The sequence below is a fragment of the Mesoplodon mirus genome (genome assembly GCF_964341445.2).
Source record: "Mesoplodon mirus genome assembly, chromosome: 13".
Lineage (NCBI taxonomy): Eukaryota > Metazoa > Chordata > Mammalia > Artiodactyla > Ziphiidae > Mesoplodon > Mesoplodon mirus.
The window spans coordinates 12,149,046-12,167,483 of record NC_138989.1 but is presented as its reverse complement, the minus strand read 5'-3'; the positions used below and the strand labels follow the sequence as shown (position 1 = coordinate 12,167,483).

The 18,438-nt window shown below is 46.2% G+C and overlaps 1 protein-coding gene across 1 annotated transcript in view; it reads right to left on the bottom strand.

Moving 5' to 3' along the window:
* The window catches only part of NOS1 (nitric oxide synthase 1), a gene marked incomplete at its 5' end in the record, with an annotated part of 94,506 nt that overhangs the window by 19,568 nt on the left and 56,500 nt on the right, over positions 1–18,438 (bottom strand). The window contains 7 exon segments of the mRNA XM_082640576.1: positions 6,094–6,172; positions 6,394–6,532; positions 9,332–9,506; positions 13,666–13,782; positions 16,516–16,617; positions 17,699–17,757; positions 18,294–18,398. Coding sequence (XP_082496702.1) covers positions 6,094–6,172; positions 6,394–6,532; positions 9,332–9,506; positions 13,666–13,782; positions 16,516–16,617; positions 17,699–17,757; positions 18,294–18,398 — 776 coding nt within the window.

Sequence of the window (18,438 nt, the reverse complement as noted above, 5' to 3'; positions counted from 1 at the left end):
CTCTGTTCTCTGTACCAAGCAGAGTGCTGCCAGGAACCACTAGCCCACTGGAGCCACAGGCAATGATGTCCCCATTCTGTGAAATTCCATCTCTCCTAGAAATCCCAAGCTCCACCCGCTTTTGCAACCAGAGTCCTCATCTTGTCATGGAAAAGGGAAAAGAACTTGGCCTTGAACTCAGGTTCTCGTTGTGCACAAATCCCATGATATTATAAAATTTACAGAACTAAGGAGAAAACCCAGAGAGAAACTCGTTGATGCCTGCCAGGTCAGGCCCTTTCTTTTGATTTTTGGATTTCAAGTGCAGGAGGTCTGTGCTAAGAATGAATTCTCAGGCTAGGATTATTCTGGTCCTCTTTAAAGTTTTAGTACAGATATACCACATTTTTATACCTGAAAACTTTGGGATGGATGACTACACTTTGGTAAATCAAATCGTTTTTGTATTCTTTGAGTTACATTCGCATTTTCAGATCCGCTTTTTTCGTCCTTGCCAACTGGTTTTTGGTTGACAGAGACACTTGATATTCAACGTGAAGTTTCTACATTCTCCGCGGTATGTAAATCAGCACTTGAATAGACCAATGGGACTCGCTATTTAAAGGAGTTTTTGGCACAGCCAAGGGCCCTTTTGTGCTGCAAATAGCCGCCATTATTAAGAATAGTTGTGCTGGCATATTTTGCATGGCACCCCTGTCCTTAGTACGGGGGGTGGGGAACTTGGTAACTGAAATTGTGAATGATGGTGGTGGGGTGTGGGGTACCACTCTCCTTCCCTGGGCAGATTTTGTTCTCTCTGGGGCACTGATCTTACCCATTAAATGCGCTTGCGCGACTGATTCTGCTCTGAGCTCATACCAATCTTTTGGTTCCTGGAGAGCAAGGCATCAATCATCACCCCCTGCCAGCTCCAGGAAGGGGACTGGCGGAGGCTGACAACCAGCAGAGGGCGCTGTGGGGTTGCTAATTTGGGAGCCTCCAGCGCCTACCACGGGAAGCCTTTGAAAGGCCCACAAATCAGTTCCCACTTTCTCCCAGATCATCATAATTTCTTTCAGAAGTATATTTGCCTCTGTTCCTTTGGCCAGTACAAAATAGAAATGCGGAGGACCCGAACTTGCTGAGCTGGCTCACACGCACAGCCATTTCCCCTAAGTCCTCTTGAACGTGGCCGAAGGTGGTCAGGCGGATAAGAGGCAGGGATGGGAATGGAGCTGGCAGGTGGGCCACAAGGTGGGCCCCGGCTCTGCTGGGAATTTGACCACAGACACTTTGCAAGCCGCTGACCAGTCATGGCATGCGGAGAATCCCGGCAGTGAATGGCTGCATGGCCCTAGGACACCTCAGTGGGTTGGTCCTTGAAGCTTTGCAGGAAGCTGATCCCCCAGTGGGTAGCACTAGCCTGGAGACTAATTGTCTGACATCTCAGTTCTGCTGGGGGTTTCTAAGTATAGGATTTTCTAAGCCTTTAAAAAAAAAAAAAAAAAAGCTTGGGACACATATGGGCCATTGAAAAGTTTTAGGGGAGGGAAAAAGGGCAACATTGGGAAGGCAGAGCCATTTGAGCCCTTTCCCCCAGAGTATCCCCTGCCTGTGATGTATTTATATTCACCTACAGGAGCATAACACACACACACACACACACACACACTTGGCAATGGTTCAATGACAGGTTCGCAGATGAAAGAACAGTCTGCTAACATCCAGCATTAAACGGAAAAAAAAATTAGCTCATGTTCCTTCTTCAAGGAAAACAGTAAACAGTGTCTGTTGTGAGCAGTTTGAGTGAATAAACTTTATACCTTCAACAAATTTGTATTGAGTGTCAGGCACTGTTCTAGGCACTGGTGAGAAAATGATGGATAAAGAGAACAAAGGGCCTGATTCTCATTGAGAAGTACATTAAAAAGATCTCAGATGGGGCTGGTGATGAGGATGGGTGGATGCTGATGGGTGGGGGCAGTGGGCTAAGTGACTGGCAGATAAGGATGGTCAAGGAGGCCTCTCTGGTGATTTCACATTTGAGCAGAGATCTGAAGAATGAGAAGGAACGGACATGCAAAGATCTGGGGGAAGAGTGTTGCTGAAAAAGGAAGCAGCATGTGCAAAGGCCCTGAGGTCGGAAAAAGTGTGGCACATTTGAGGAAGGGAAAGAAGACTGGAGTGTTTGGAAGAGGGGTCAACACAGGGGTGGGTGGTACAGAAGGAGATCAGAGAGCTAGGCAGAGGCCAGATCATGAGGGTCTTGTCATGACCTGTCATGGCAAAGGAGTTTGAAGGTTTCCTAAGTCCAGTGGGAAGCTACTGGAGGATGTGAAGCTGTGGATGGACAGGCTTCCGTTTATACTCTTAAAAGATTAGTCTGCCTGCTATTTGGAAAATGGATCTTTGAGAGAAATGTCAAGAAACAAGGAGACAAGTTAGGTATCTATGGCAGGCACTCAGACCACAGGCGATCGTGGCCTTGCTTAAGGTGGTGGATGTAGATCTGAGATGTAGTTGAAACAGAAGACCCACAGTACCAGCTGAGAGTTGGATGGATAGTGGGAGGGAAAGCGAGGAGGCAGGGAGGATGCTTAAGTCTTGGGCTTAAGCCAAATGTTGATGTCTTTTGTTGAGATGGTGAAGGCTGGAGAGAAGCAATTTATCAGAGGGTAACTGGGAATTAAGAGTTCTCCCATCAAGAACTCTCCGTTATAACGTCCCATCTTTCTCTCAGATACCCCAGCGCTCAGGGCCCCTTCAGCATCTTTGCTCCTATTCTCTCTTCCTAGATGTCCCCCCTCTATTCACTAGCCTATCTAAAGCCTACCCGGCGTTTCCCCTCCTCCTTCTGACTTCTAGGACCTATGATCCACACCCCACCCATTAGCGCTCCATTATACTCTTTTCTGTATTGTTTGCTAATTGCCGTATGTAGAAAATTTATTTCCTGCCCAGGCAGTAACTGCAGTCACTTTTCTCTTTAGAGGTGCAAGGATCACCTTCAAAAGGTGGCTTATTTCCTCTTAAGCACTTTGCTTGCAATTAAGGGTCTCTTGTTGGGGGTGGGAGTGGTGGGTGTGTGATACATGATATCTTGCTATGGTCTCCTGGCTCAAACAGCTCGACTTTGGCCTTGGGCAGGGGAAAACAGGAGAGAGAGTCATGCTTTTTTTACTCAGTTATTCTTAAGAAGAAAAAAAACACAACAACAACATCCGTATAAAGCTGGAGATGGTTGTAAGCCTGAAAGTAGGTAGTGCTATGGAGTGTGCTTTTTTTTTTTTTTTTTTTTTGCCGTATGCGGGCCTCTCACTGCTGTGGCCTCTCCCGTTGCGGAGCACAGCCTCCGGATGCGCAGTCTCAGCGGCCATGGCTCACGGGCCCAGCCTCTCCTCGGCATGTGGGATCTTCCCAGACCGGGGCACGAACCCGTGTCCTCTGCATCGGCAGGCGGACTCTCAACCACTGCGCCACCAGGGAAGCCCTGGAGTGTGCTTTGAAAGAGTTAAACGCTAGATGCCATTTGATCCTTTTTGAGCTAATCCATAATTGATTTTAATACTGTCTTCTGGTTCCTAACCTTGTTGAAATATCTTCTTGTAAGTCACTCAGAGTTAACTGTCCTTTCCAGAGGTGGATTGGGGGTTATTCTGGGACTTCAGTCCAACTTAGCATCAAAACATTTGCAAATTACCTTGCTTTTTATGTACTATGGTTTGGGGAGTAATTTTTGTGATCTGGGCTTTCACAGTTTGTCACTGAAAGAAATTACCAGTAGATTCTTAGTCTCTTCTTGTCCAGTGCTACTGAAGTTGTACTTTTCCACAGGGTGGAAATGGGGAGTACAATGTCTATTTCAAATACGGAGTCCCTATCTATATCAGAGATCATTATGCTCTGAATATTGCATTTAACTAATTATTCAAATGGATTAATTTCCCAATCCATTTCTTTAGTGTTTGAGGATCTGGGAGAGAACATGAGAGCCCTGGGGCTCCATCCTGTTGACCACTTTATCAAAAGTTTTACATCCAAGCACAGAGAACAGACTTGTGGTTGCCAAGAGGAAGGGGGTTGGGGGTGGGATGGAGTGGGGGGTTGGGTTTGGCAGATGTAAGCTTTTATATATAGAATGGATAAACAATAAGGTCCTACTGTATAGCACAGGGAATTATATTCAATAGCCTATGATAAACCACAATGGAAAAGAATATTTAAAAAAAAGAATGTATGTATATGTAAAACGGAATCACTTGGCTGTACAGCAGAAATTAACACAATAGTGTAAATCAACTATACTTCAATTAAAAAAAAATGGTTTTAAGTCCAGGTAGAAAGCACACATACTAACTTTGCAGGTGTATGAAGCTGGGACGGGTAAGGAATAGTAACGGGAATGAGGGATATGCTACTTGCTTTGTGTGTGTTGTTTCTAATACTCACAGCAGCCTTCTGCTGCTGGTGAGGCCATAGGTATAGCCATTTGGCATTTTGACCTTGGAGCCAGAGAACTGAGCCTGTGTGGCCTTGAAAGGTCACTTGTATTTTCTAATTGTCATTTTTCATATTTAAAACGTGGATGATACTAGTACTTACTTCCTGGGCTGGTCAGAACTCTGGGAGATCCTGCACAGAGAGGACTCAAAATAGTGCTTGGAACACAGAAAGTACTAGAGAAACACTGGCAATCTTTATAGCCATCGATCTCATTTTAGGTAAGGAGACAGGGGCTCAGAAGACCCAAGGGACTTGCCCAAGGTCCCACAGCTGACACGTGGCAGCACTGGGGTCAGAACCCATGGCTGTCCAGCTGGAGAGCCCACCCTTTGCACTATGCCAGGCAAAGAATCAAGATGTCAAAAGATCTTCATGGGCTATAACTGCAGAGTGAAAAAGATTCCTTTCAACAGGGATCAAAGCAAAGACTTTCTTTACTGCCAAAAAATTTACTTATATAAGTAGAGGGATGCAGAGACCTGGTCTGATCATTCGGAAAAGACTTCAAGTCCAAGAGCAGCAAGGACATAAGCTTAATGGGAGAGCAGCATGGCTGTTAGGACAACACCTGCGATCCTGGGCGGCATTAGAGCATCCTACCCAGATCGGGGATGGTAAGAATAGCCTTAGTGCACTTGGTAGTGATCACAGGACCTCCACTGCACTGTGGCCAGGGCTGGGAATCACATTTCCAGCAGGACAGAGTGTGTCTTTTTTTTTTTTTTTTTTTTTTTTTTTTGCGGTACGCGGGCCTCTCACTCTGCGGCCTCTCCCGTTGCGGAGCACAGGCTCCGTATGCGCAGGCTCAGCGGCCACGGCTCACGGGCTCAGCTGCTCCGCGGCATGTGGGATCTTCCCAGACCGGGTCACGAACCCGCGTCCCCTGCATCGGCAGGCGGACTCTCAACCACTGCGCCACCAGGGAAGCCCCAGAGTGTGTCTTTTTACTAAAGCAAAGGTTTGGGAGACCAGGTCTCAGGAAGAACAGCTGGAAGGAATGAGGACCAGGGAGAGACTGGTCACTGTCCTTGGCTGTTGGCAGCTCTCTCCTTTGGAAGAACTGACTCTGTTTTGGGTGTCAGTGGAGGGTGTCACTTAGGATCAACATGAAGGGCCAGGAACATTTGCTTTGGTTACAAGGAATCGGAAGATCATTTCTAACAATTAGGACCTCAGAACACAGAGGGGGCTGTTTTATAGGTTAATAAACCTCCCGTCATCCCAGAGGAATTTAAACAGAGACTGAGCAGGCATTTCTCAGGACAGCAGAGAAGAATTATCCACAGGGAGATGTCTGGACTAAGTGATTTCTGACTAAGATGCACATTACAATGAACACTAGCAGTCTGAAAAGGGTGTGGTCTCTATTAAAAATTCCTCGAAACACCTTTCTCTTTCCCCTTTCCACAAGGATCGTCACCATTTACTTTTTTCATCCCTGCAGGTTGGAGCTTGGCAAAGGGAAAGCAGGAAACCAAGATGCTAGTGGCAAGGGGGTCTCGAGGACCCTTAGAATGGTAACAGGAAGCCAGTCCTCAGAGTCCTCCTTCCTTGCTGTGGGTGGCAACTGGGGCACAGGTGGGGAACCCAAAGGGGCCAAGGTGTTCCTACCTGGATTTAGAACTCTGAAGGTTTTGACGGCTGAGGAGTCGAGCGGCTGAGACCCGCTTTCTGTGGACACTGGATAGACCTGGGGGGAGAAGAACAACAGTCTTCCTGTGATGGAGTTAAACAGTTGTCAGTAAAAAGTCTCCAGCTTCTCCTGACCCTCTCTTTACCGGGAGGACTGAACTAAAGGGAGACCAAAGCAATGAAGCCCACCTTCTCTAAGGACCTTTCAGAGGTGAGAACTCCTGTCTTCCCTTCCCCCCACCGTCATGAACATCTCCCCAGGTGCGTGGTGGGAGGTACCTTGTGTGAGTTCTGGAGCTTCGGCCACGTAGGTGAGGCGGAACTTGTTCCTCTTCCAACTGCGGTCATTGCTGATGAGGGAGTTGTTTGCCTTCTCAATGTTGACGTCATCTCCCACGCAGAACACATCACAGGCTGCCTGTGGCACACACGGGGCTTTCAGTGACCTCTTTCAGCCAGCAGCGTGCCTCCCGACAGCTCCAAGTCATAGCATGTATCCATCCATCCATCCGTCCACCCATCAACCCATCCATCGACTCATCCACCCATCCTCTTCCTCCCTCCATTCCTTCCTTCCTTCCATTCATCTACCCATCCATCCATTCCTCCACCCATTCACCCATTCTCCCATTCACCCATTCTCCCATCCACCCACCCATCAACCCATCCACCCACTCATCTACCCACCCTCCCTCCCTCCCTCCATTCCTCCTTTCCATCCATTCATCCACCCATCCATCCATCCATCCATCCGTCCATCCATCCATCCACCCATTCACCCATTCTCCCATCCACCCACCCATCAACCCATCCACCCATCCTCCTTCCCCCCACTGCATCCCTCCATTCATCCATCTATCCTCCTTTCCTCCCTTCCTCCTTTCCTTCCCTCCCTCCTTCCATCCATCCATCCATCCTTCTATTCATCCACCCATCCATCCATTCCTCCATCCATCCACCCATCCTCCCTCCATCCTCTCTTCCTCCCTTCCTTCCCTCCCTCCTTCCTTACTTCCTTCCATCCATCAATCCATCCATCCACCCATCCATCCTTCTCTCCATCCATTTATCCACTCATCCACTCATCAACCAATCCACCCTTACTTTTTGAGTGCCTTTGATGGGCTGGACATACCACATTTACTATTGACTTTGGGACCTAACCTCTATTTAATAGGTAACTCTATTATGTCATTTATTTCTAAAACCAACTTTTGCAGAGGCTTAACGTTAAACAAGGAAGTAAAAACCTTAGAAATTTCCTATCTTCCTCTAAAGATTTAAAAATTATAGTGAAGGCAGAATATATTGCATGTTTGGAAACCTGCATATAAAATTTTTCTTTTTCTTTTTTTGCCAAGTTCATAAGTTCTCCAACTTTATTGATTCTATGAATTACTGTTCAGAATTCAGATTTTTGGAGGTTAAAAACCATGGATAATTCCAAAGGTTTTCAAAGGTAGGTTTTTTTAATACCATTTTTTTGGCCTCATGTTGATTTTAAAATAATCCACATGTCCATTTGCTGATGAGTGGAGAAAAAAAATATGGTATATCTATAAAATGGAATATTATTTTGGCAGTAAAAAGGAATGAAGTACTGATATATACTATAATGTGGAGGCACCAGGAAAGCATTAAGCTAAGTGAAAGAAGTCAGTTATAACAGACCACATATTATGATTCCATTCATATGAAGTATCCAGAATAGGCAAATTTATAGAGACACGACGTAGATTTAGTGGTTGGTAGGGCTGGGAGTTGGCTGGGAGGGTGAGGGATGTGATAGCTTAAAGGGTATGATAGCTTGTAACAGGCCCTGCTTCTGGGATGCTCAATGTTGCCTGATTGAAGTCAAGAGCCACACAATTATCTCCAGGTGTAAACAGAGCCAAGTTATCTTGGTTCTCTTTGCCTAGGAAGAAATGCTGGCACAAGTTTATCAACACAGCCTCCTCACTCACATATCCTTATAGCTCAGGGGCCTCAGTTTCCCCTTTACTCCTTTGTGAGGATAAAAAGTGTCAACTGACTGACAGAAGGTTGCACAGTCCCCTTTCTCCTGGGGCTGCTGATAACAATGCATTCCAGGGCCAAAGAAGGAGCAGGTAAAGGTGGGTCCACATTCATTGCTTTTTTGTTTTTCCCAGGATGGCCAATTGCCCCACATGCCTATGGAAGCCATTGCTCATTTATTCTCTTGACCTCATATCTAGCATAACGCTATCCAATAGGATGTCCTATCATGATGGAAACATTCTAATTGTCTAATATGGTAACCACTAGCCACTAGTGGCTATTGAGCACATGAAATGTGGCTTGTGCAACTGAGGAGTGGAATTTTAAATTTAAATTTTAAATTCTACTTAATTTACATCTAGTTGTATATATGTTATTTACAAGGTTGTACAATCACCACCACTAATACAGTTTCAGAACATTTCCCTCAACCTGTACCCATTAGTAGCCACACCCATTTTCCACTCCTGCCACCAAACCCCTGGCAACCACTAATCTACTTTCTGTCTCTATGGATTTGCCTATTCTGGACATTTCATGTAAATGGAATCATACAGTAGGTGTCCCTTGTGTCTGGCTTCTTTCACTTAGCACGTGTTTTCAAGGTTCATCCTTGTAGCATGCATCAGCACTTCATTCCTTGTTATGTCCAAATGATATTCCATTGTACGGACACACAACATTTAATTTATCCATGCATCATATTTAATGTTACTTAGTTTACATTTAAATTTAAATGATCACTTGTTGCTAGTGGCTACTGTATAGGTCACTGAAGATCTAGCACAAGAGGAATAAGATTGTCAAAGCAGACAAACTGGTGAGATCTGAGATCCAGCCTGAGGCGTGGCCCCCTGGTTTGGTTAACCAACACTATGTATTTTTGTTTACTTGTCTACCAAATGTGAGTGAGGGATGGATTCCTCCCTGCCCTGAAATTCCAAGACTCTATAATTTTTTATAGACCAACTCTTCACCCTGAATGCAGAGGTTGGATTCTGGTTGGAAATTGTGTATCTTAAGACCACCCAAACTCATCTGAATTGTTTGAAGCGGTCTCCTGGTTGGATACATGAGGGAAGTACCAAGGATTTTCTCAAGTTTCTTCTATCTCTGATGGTTTAGCTACTCTGTCCTTGGGGGTCACTGGGGACATGACTTCTCCCCCTGGGTCTCTGAGATCTGGGCAGATGGTTACCTTGAAGACGTTCTTGGCCCAGGTCCTGAAAGCCTCTTCCTGCCCACAGAGCTCATCCCCCTCTCTCATCTTCAGGATCCTCTCCCCACCCAGCTCTTCCAGGAGGGTGTCCACGGCGTGTCCAAAGGCGCAGAAGTGAGGGTACGCCCGCGAGCCAAGGCCGAACACAGAGAACCTGCCAAGAAGACAACAGAAGTTCCAGGCTAGGGGACTGGGGAGGTGTTGGGGGGGTGTCTGGGGTTACAGACTGTTATGTCCCCCCAAATTCATATGTTGAAGCCCTCTCCCCCAATGTGACTATATTTGCAGATGGGGCCTTCAAGGAGGTAACTGAGGTCAAATGAGGTCATAAGGGTGGGGCCCTAATCCAACAGGACTGGTGTCCTTTAAGAAGAGGGAGAGCTACCAGAGAGCTCTCTCTCTTTCTCTCCTCCCACCACACGCTCACAGAGGAAAGGCCATGTGAGGACACAGCAAGAAGGTGGCTGTCTGCAAGCCAGGAAGAGACGCCTCACCAGAAACCAATCCTACTGGTACCTTGATCTTGGACTTTTAGCCTCCAGAACGGTGAGAAAATAAATTTCTACTGTTGAAGTCCCCCAGTGCATGGTATTTTGTTATGGCTGCCCAAGCAGACAAAGACCACTGGTATCTCCAGAAGGATGGTGTTTAGCCCATGATGGTCAGACTACCCCAAGCCCATCTGGGGAAGGCCATCTTTAAGCCTGGGAACCCCCAGCCCTGCTCTCCCTTCCTTCTGGTCTCTGCTAGGTATTACTGTCCTCAGGAGCAAAGTCCCAGTTGGTCCTAAGGAGGATGAGTTGGGGATAGTGGTGACCCAGAACAATTGGCTGTTTCTTGGGTGTCCATTTCTAAGCTGGACTAATTGGGGAAATGAGTCTACATTAGAGGAAGACTTGACTCTACTCATGATACAACCAGGTTAGTTTTAAGTACAAAGAGAATGAAAACCCTAGCATAGCAGTTCTAGGGGACCTGTGTTAACGAGGAGATCAGGACTTGTCATTAACACATCCAGTGTTGGTGTGTAAGCAGGTTCTTCTAAAAGGGATTGAAAGGTTTATAAATATGCTTGCTCACCCCTTGCAATATCTGTGAAATTGATTTGCTTCACAAAGTCTCTTTGCATAGATACCACCAAGAAAGTGTCGGTGTTTGAATCAATGGGCGTCAAGTTAATGAGATTTTTCTGAAGTCTGGGAAGTGGAGGGCTGTGTCCCAGGTGGCCCCTCAGTCCTGCAGAGACTTGATGTCACATTTCCAGGACTTGGTCCTGGCTGTGGGTCTTGACCTCACTGGGACTGGATGAACAGGTTTATAAGTGGGATACGGACAACACCCCAACTTGCTTCTTTCCCATGTTGGAGGGTTCCGTGGTGACTGCCAATTCAGACAAGCCAAGGAGTGGGGCTATTTAGCCTACTCCTTACAGGGTATGGCTCTGCTCTTGAGTCTCTTTTTCAGAATGATGGAGCCAGGGTGGTGAAAGATTGCGATGGAGGATGAGGGAAGGAGGTGGGGCAAGTCGGGAGGGACCCTCTGTTACTGGAGAATGAATTTGAGTTGGGGTCCAGGCGTCTCATAGATCACGTGAAGGTTAACATAGGTTAATATCTACTCCTTTTAAATCTACATTTATGCTTTTCATCTCATTCTCCTCTCCTCTCCTCTCCTGCCCTTCTTTCCCTGGGGTTCCAGACCCTTTCCAAGGGAAGGATGTGGGATTAGGTAGCATGTTTCCCCAGCACTCCTTCACCCACAATCCTCCTTTAGCTGGATTCCTCACCTTTTCCCCGCAGGGCAGTGGCCTGACAGGTGGAAAGAGCAGGTGGCCAGGAGAGGACTGGTTAAAGGATACAGGAAGCAGCACTTCTGCCTCCCAGCCATCCCCCTTAGCCTAACACAGATTTGGAGACTCTTCGCGCTAGTCATGCCTTGTGGTTAAGGCATTGTTCCCCGAACCTCCAATATTTATTATGTTCGAGACATCCGCCATACTTGACTACCACCCATTCTGTTATTTACTTAGTAGTGCCATTTACTTTGCCTTTAATTTGTACTCACTGGCGATTCAAGCCCACTGGTGTTCGCTAAGAGTTGGTCTGGGTTATTAATTCATTAACATGCTTCCTGATGCACCTGAAGGCCTGTGTCACAGCCACTTCCTAGGTTCACATTTCATCACAGTCTTCATCTTATGGTTTCAAAATTCCTATTTTAAGCTTCCAAAACAGAACTTGGCAAACTTATTATACATGGGGGCAGACAGTAAATATTTTCAGGCTTGTAGGCCAAGAAGGAAAATCAAAGCTATTATGTAGATACCGATATGACAAAAAAGAAAATATATGCCTGCATACTTTTGGACAAAATTAAAAATACAATAATAATAATAATAGTTGCTGGGTACAATTTTTTAGTTATATATGTCTACTAATGAGAAGAATGGAATTCTTTTTTGGGGGATAGCATTTTGCTTAATTGGGGTTCAAAGGTAATGTTTTCTATCATCAAATAAAATGTAATTGTTCTTCTGTAAAAACCATTCTGAGCTCATGGGCTGTACAACAGTATACAGTGGCCAGGCTGAATTTGGCCCATGGGCTGTAGTTTGCCAACCCCTGCTCTAAGCCATGATAGATTTAGTAAGGGAAAAATAGGTCTGACCGTCAAACCCTGGATGTTTCAACGTCAAGCTAAAGAAAATGAACTGATGTCAAAACCCATCAGTTCAAGGGTGAACCCTAACGTAAACTATGGGCCCTGGGTAGCAATGGTGTGTCAGTGTAGCTTCATCAGTTGTGTAAATGCATCACCGTGGTGGGGGATGCTGACGGTAGAGGAGGCTGTGTGGGGGGGGGTGCAGGGAGTATATGGGAAATCTGTGCCTTCTCCTCAATTTTGCTGTGAAGCTAAAACTGCTTTAAATAAATAAAGTTTATTAACAAGCGTACTGATGGGCACTTTCCTGGCGGTCCAGTGGTTAGGACTTGGCACTTTCACTGCCATGGCCCCCAGTTCGATCCCTGGTCAGGGAACTAAGATCCTGAAAGCTGCGTGACTCAGCCAAAAAAAAAAAAAAAAAAAAAAGGGTACTGATGAAAACAATACTTGAATATCTAGGAAGCCTGTGATCTCTATCATCTGCTAAGCACTGTCCTGAGCTGGTGTGGAGAGGGTTCAGTTGGTGAAGGTCTAAGAGATTCGTGGCCCGGCCTGAACACACTGCTGACATCAAGCCTCATCTTGACCAATGTCTGTCAAACCAAGGGCTTGACATCCAGTTTTCTTTCTTTCCAAATACCCATTAAACCAAATTCACAGCCACTGAAATATAAAACATCTGTCCGTGTACTATCCAAAATGCTCTCATGGGATGTGACTATGCTTTGGGTGACATGGGGTCAGGACAGTATTTTTTTGAATCTGACTGCACATTGGAGGCAATTAGGGAGATTTTAAAAAAAGAGAAAAAGCAATGCTTGGGCCCAATTTTAGACCAACTACCTCAGAATCTCTGGAAGTGGGGCTTGGTTACCTGTATACTGCAAACAACTCCAGGTGATTTTGATGAGCACCCAAGGGTGGGAACCACTGGGTCATGGCAGTGTGTCACCAGAAGAGAGGAGAATGAGATGAAAAGCATGAATGTAGATTTAAGATTTTTTTTTTTTTTTTTTTTTTTTTGCTGTATGTGGGCCTCTCACTGCTGTGGCCTCTCCCGTTGCGGAGCACAGGCTCCGGATGCGCAGGCTCAGCGGCCATGGCTCACGGGCCCAGCCGCTCCGTGGCGTGTGGGATCTTCCCGGACCAGGGCACGAACCCGCGTCCCCTGCATCGGCAGGCGGACTCTCAACCACTGCGCCACCAGGGAAGCCCAAAAGGAGTAGATATTAAACTATGTTAACGTTCACTTGATCTCTGAGACTCTTGGACCCCAACTCAAGTTCATTCTCAACTCAAGTTCATTCTCCAGTAAGGGCACTTACAAAGGGAGCTCGCTGAGTGACGTGTGGGGAACTAACATCCTTCAGCACAAATGATGTGACATTTGTGTGATGGGGCGAAACTTGGGTGACAGGGGCTCTGAAGTAGTGTGATGGGAAGAGGTCACAGGAGGGGTCCAGGTAGTGTGCTTTAATGGGGGGAGGATGCCCCCAAAGAGCCAGAGTGCAGCTGGTTATTCGAGGGATAAACAGACACGGAAGGGAGACCCCCCCCGGCCCCCAAGAAAGAGCCCACTTTGTAACTCAGTCCAGCTCCGTGAGAGCCTTCGTCGTCCCTGACACCCTGGGCCCCTCCCCCTCGCTCACCTCACATTCGCCAGGGGTCCCGCACTCTCAAAGTTGTCTCTGAGGTCTGGCCCATCGCCCGATGATTTGCGGGAGTCGGAGTAGGAGGAAACACTGTTGAAACGAACCTTGTAGCTCCTGCCAAGATGAAAGAGAGTCTGTGAGCTCTGGCTTGGAGCCCCCTCCTGGTGTCAACACCCGATGGCTCTCCAAATCACCAGTCCTGGTTCTAGGGCCTTCCTTTGGGTCTTGAGTGAGACCATAACACACCTATGGCTTTGTCTAGAATGTATCAACTCACCCTTGCCTGCCAAAAATGACACCTAGACATCATTTGATGCTACGTGTTGGTGGTTGCCCAAGGGAGGGGGTGGGGGAGAGGGATGGAGTGGGAGGTTGGGGGGAGCAGATGTAAGCTTTTATATATGGAATTGATAAACCACAAGGTCCTACTGTATCAGCACAGAGAGCTATATTCCATATCCTATGATAAACTATAATGGAAAAGAATATGAAAAATCATGTATATATATGTATAACTGAATCACTTTGCTGTATAGCAGAAATTAACACAACATTGTAAATCAACTAGACTTCGATAAAAAAATATTAAAACTGAAAAAAAATATTAAAACTGGAAAAAAAAAACGGACCAAACTTGAAAGAAAGAATAGAAAGAACAGTCCATTCCTTAACCCATCAGACCACGTTTCCTTGCTTCCCAAATTTTTTTTTTTGATAACATGATCAGTTTTTTTTTGAATACACATGCACACACAATGCAGTCTTTGAATTAAGCTTCTAGAATGTTCTTTTTTTTTTTACATCTTTATTGGAGTATAATTGCTTTACAATGGTGTGTTAGTTTCTGCTTTATAACAAAGTGACTCAGTTATACATATACATATGTTCCCATATCTCTTCCCTCTTGTGTCTCCCTCCCTCCCACCCTCCCTATCCCACCCCTCTAGGTGGTCACAACCAAATTTTAATGAGTACAGGAATCCTTCTGAGATCTTGTTAAGCAGCACATCCAAATTCACTAGGTCCAGGGTAGGGCCTCAGATTCTGCATTTCTAACAGGAGATGCTGCTGGTCTCCTCTCCTCACACTGAGTAGCCAAGAATGACACTCGTGCTGTCTACTACGGTAGCCATTGGCTGTGTGTGGCTAGTTTAAGTTAAATTCATTCAAATTCAATACAATGAACCATTCTGTTCCCCACGTGCACTAGCCTCGTGTCAAGTGCTCAACAGCCATGCGTGGCTAACGGCTGCCATACAGGATGGTACAGATATAGAACATTTATGTGCCTGTAGCAAGGTTTAGTGGATGGTGCAGGACTACCCCATTCAACATTCTCTTTCTTTTTAAAATTTCTTTTCCATTTTTAAAAATTGAAGTAGAGTTGACGTACGATATTAAGTTACAGGTGTGTAATATAGTGGTTCACAATTTTTAAATGTTATATATGCCATTTATAATTATTATAAAATATTGACTATATTCCCTGTGTTGTACAATATAACATTGTAGCTTATTTTATACATAATAGTTTGTACCTCTTTATCCCCTATCCCTATCTTCACCTCCCCCTTCCCTCTCCCCACTGGTAACCATTACAACATTCTCTTTCAATAAAGTTTTGGTCTTTAGACATTTCAAGGGTCTCTCACATTTCACATTTCAAGTAAACTGAAAAATGTTCAGCACTGACACAGCCTGAAAAGAGACTGGATTTCTTTTTTTTTTTTTTTGCAGTACGCGGGCCTCTCACTGTTGTGGCCTCTCCCGTTGTGGAGCACAGGCTCCGAATGCACAGGCTCAGAGGCCATGGCTCATGGACCCAGTCGCTCTGTGGCATGTGGGATCTTCCTGGACCGGAGCACGAACCCGTGTCCCCTGCATCAGCAGGCAGACTCTCAACCACTGAGCCACCAGGGAAGCCCAGAGATTGGATTTCTTATGAAGTTGTTTCAAAGGGGAAGAAAGATGTCATTGGGACCTCAGCATCAGAGGCTCAGGAGCCTCGAGATTTAAAAAAAACAAAACCATGAATGGTTTTCCAGTTTTCCTTTAAAAGTGGTAAGTCTTGTTCTCAGATAAGGCAAAAACCAAACCAAACCAAACCAATCCAAACCAAAAATGTCTCCAAGAGCAACAAAACAAAATAACCCCCCAAACCAAAAAACTCCATAAAGCTCTCAAATCAAAACACAAAACACAAAAACTCAACACACAAATCTGAGTGCAAAGGATAAAAAAAGAAATTGCACATTCTGGCAGCAGGGTTTCTAAGCTGGATGTTCTTCAAAGTTTTCGCACCAGCATCAGGAAAGTTCTAAATATATGTAAGTGTATTTGCTGCCCTAAAATAGTCTCACATTGAGTCACTTCTCTAAATAAGTCCTGTAACATATCAGGGGGTGGCTGTGTTGTTAGTGTGGGAAGGATGGTTGACGGTTGTGGGGTAAAAATAACAGCACTTGTGTTTGTATGAGGCTTGAGGTTTTTCCAAATACGTTCCTCTTTGTTATTATCCTTCGATCCTTGCAACAGCTCCCAGAGGTGGTTGGGGCAGAGGTAGTTTCTCCCCATTTGGCAGATGAGAAAGACGAGGCCCAGAGAGGTCAAGCAGCTTGCTCAAGGTTACTCAGCATGTTAGTGTCACAGCCTGGGTTAGAACTCAGGTCTCCTTGAGACCTGGGTGTGGCCTTGGATGCTGCAGCATTGGGCATGCGCACACATACCTACCAACATGCACACAAGCGCTCACACCACTCATGCACACACGTGAACGCAAGGCATACACGTGCACACGTTCGTGTGCACATACATGCACAGGCGCGTGCGCGCACACACATGCTCTACCTGCGCTGGCTGTCAGGGGCTGCAGCCAGACCGTGGACTTCTGTGTCACCTCGGGGGAGGGGAGGCCCTTTACGGGGAAATAAACGCAAGAGTTCCGGGTACCTAGAGGGGAGAATGGATGGTGCCCTATCTCTCCCTGAAGGAGGGGTGAGGGGGACCTACTGGAGGCCACCAGGATAGGGTGGGAAGGAGAGAGGCAGGGAGACTGAGGACTAAGATGTTGGCCTTGAGCACAGAAGGCAGGCTGACCACCAGGGACTCAGCTGTCCCCTGGATATGGAATGTAGACCAGTTTGGCAATGTGTGCTTGGCTGAAAGAAAACCAAGAGGGATGTTGTGCAGAACACAGCCTCTAACCACCAGCCAGCCATGGCGTCCAATGCTCAACTGAAGACCTGTTCTGTGGTGGAGGAAACACTGAGATGTTCTCACAGAAAGGCAGCTCGGTATGCACATGCCATATGTTCTCTACTTTGGGTGCATTTAAGGGTTTTTCAAGGGTAATTTTGGTTACAGGTGTTTGTCACCTTATGAAATATCTTTAGAACCGAACCCCATGTTAGATGCCATTTTACCAGGAACATCTTTTGACCTCAGGCATTTTTCACCTTATGAGATATCCTTTTTTTTTTTGCCTGCACTGCACAGCTTGTAGGATCCTATAGTTCCTGACCAGGGATTGAACCCAGGCCCTCAGCAGTGAAAATGCCAAGTCCTAACCACTAGACAGCCAGGGAATTCCCGAGATATCTTTTGAGGTCAGCCTCCACGTTAGTGGATGCAACTCCATCAGATGGAAAAGTTCTAGGGAAAGAAACTCACTGATTCTGAATGTAGGTTTCCAAAGGGCGGCCATAATAAGAACTGATATTTACATAGTGCTCAACTTTTCATAGGACGCTGACATCTGTTTTCTAATTTGATTCTTACAAATCAGAAAGTTCATGCAGGTGGAATAAACCCAATGTGATGGAAAAAGAAACTGAGGCACAGGGCTGTGAAGTGACCAAAGACCAAATAATCCGCCCCAGAGGACGATAGACACCCACCGGCTAAAATCAGTCACAAATGAACTTCAGGTCACAAAACTACCCAGAACTCAGATGTGAGCCCCAGATGCCAAAAGACAATTTTCAGTTACCCTCACAGGGTGTCATGTGACACTGGCGGGTCTTTCACTTACTTCCTTTCCTCGTGCACAGAGTTGGGGTGCCTCATTTCCATCAAAGCGCAGCCAAATTTCTGGAGGCCGAAAGAGATAAGCAAAATGTGAGGCGTGCGTGATTAAGTCTGGAACGGGGTCGGGGAAAGGGTCTGGGGACCTAACTGGCAAAAGAGGAGCCTGATGCCTGGGGGCCAGGGCGTCAGGGGCTCAGGCTGGGCAGCAATGCTGCACGTGGAAGAGGGCTATTTATAAAGGGCTACAGGTGTGGACTCCCCTCACCACCCCCAGCACACAAATCCCCTTTGTGGCTTTCTACAAAAATATTGTCCCTGCTTCTCTCATCTGGAGCAGGGGACACCAAGCTCTTGATTGGAGCATCCATTCCAAAGAGGTAGCTCACTCAGGTGACAGCATTTTCACTAGGGGTCAGCTAGTCAGTGGACACCCATAGACTGAAGACGTGGAACTGTCCAATCTTGGCAGAACTTGGATCCAAACTGAGGTCACTGGCTTTGAGGCTTTGGAGGATTTGCTACTGAATAGCAGGTGTAAACGATGCCCCTCTTTTCTGCTGATGGAAATACGTGCTAGAACAGGTAAAAGCTCATCTCACCTCCCCATTCTCAGGGGGGTCTCCATTTCCAAAGGTGCTGGTAACCACCAGGACCAGAGTTTCATGTTCCAGGTGTACAATGTCATATTCTTCCATGGACATCACCTACGTGGCAGAGTGAGGGGTGGGGAGAGGAAGGAAGAAG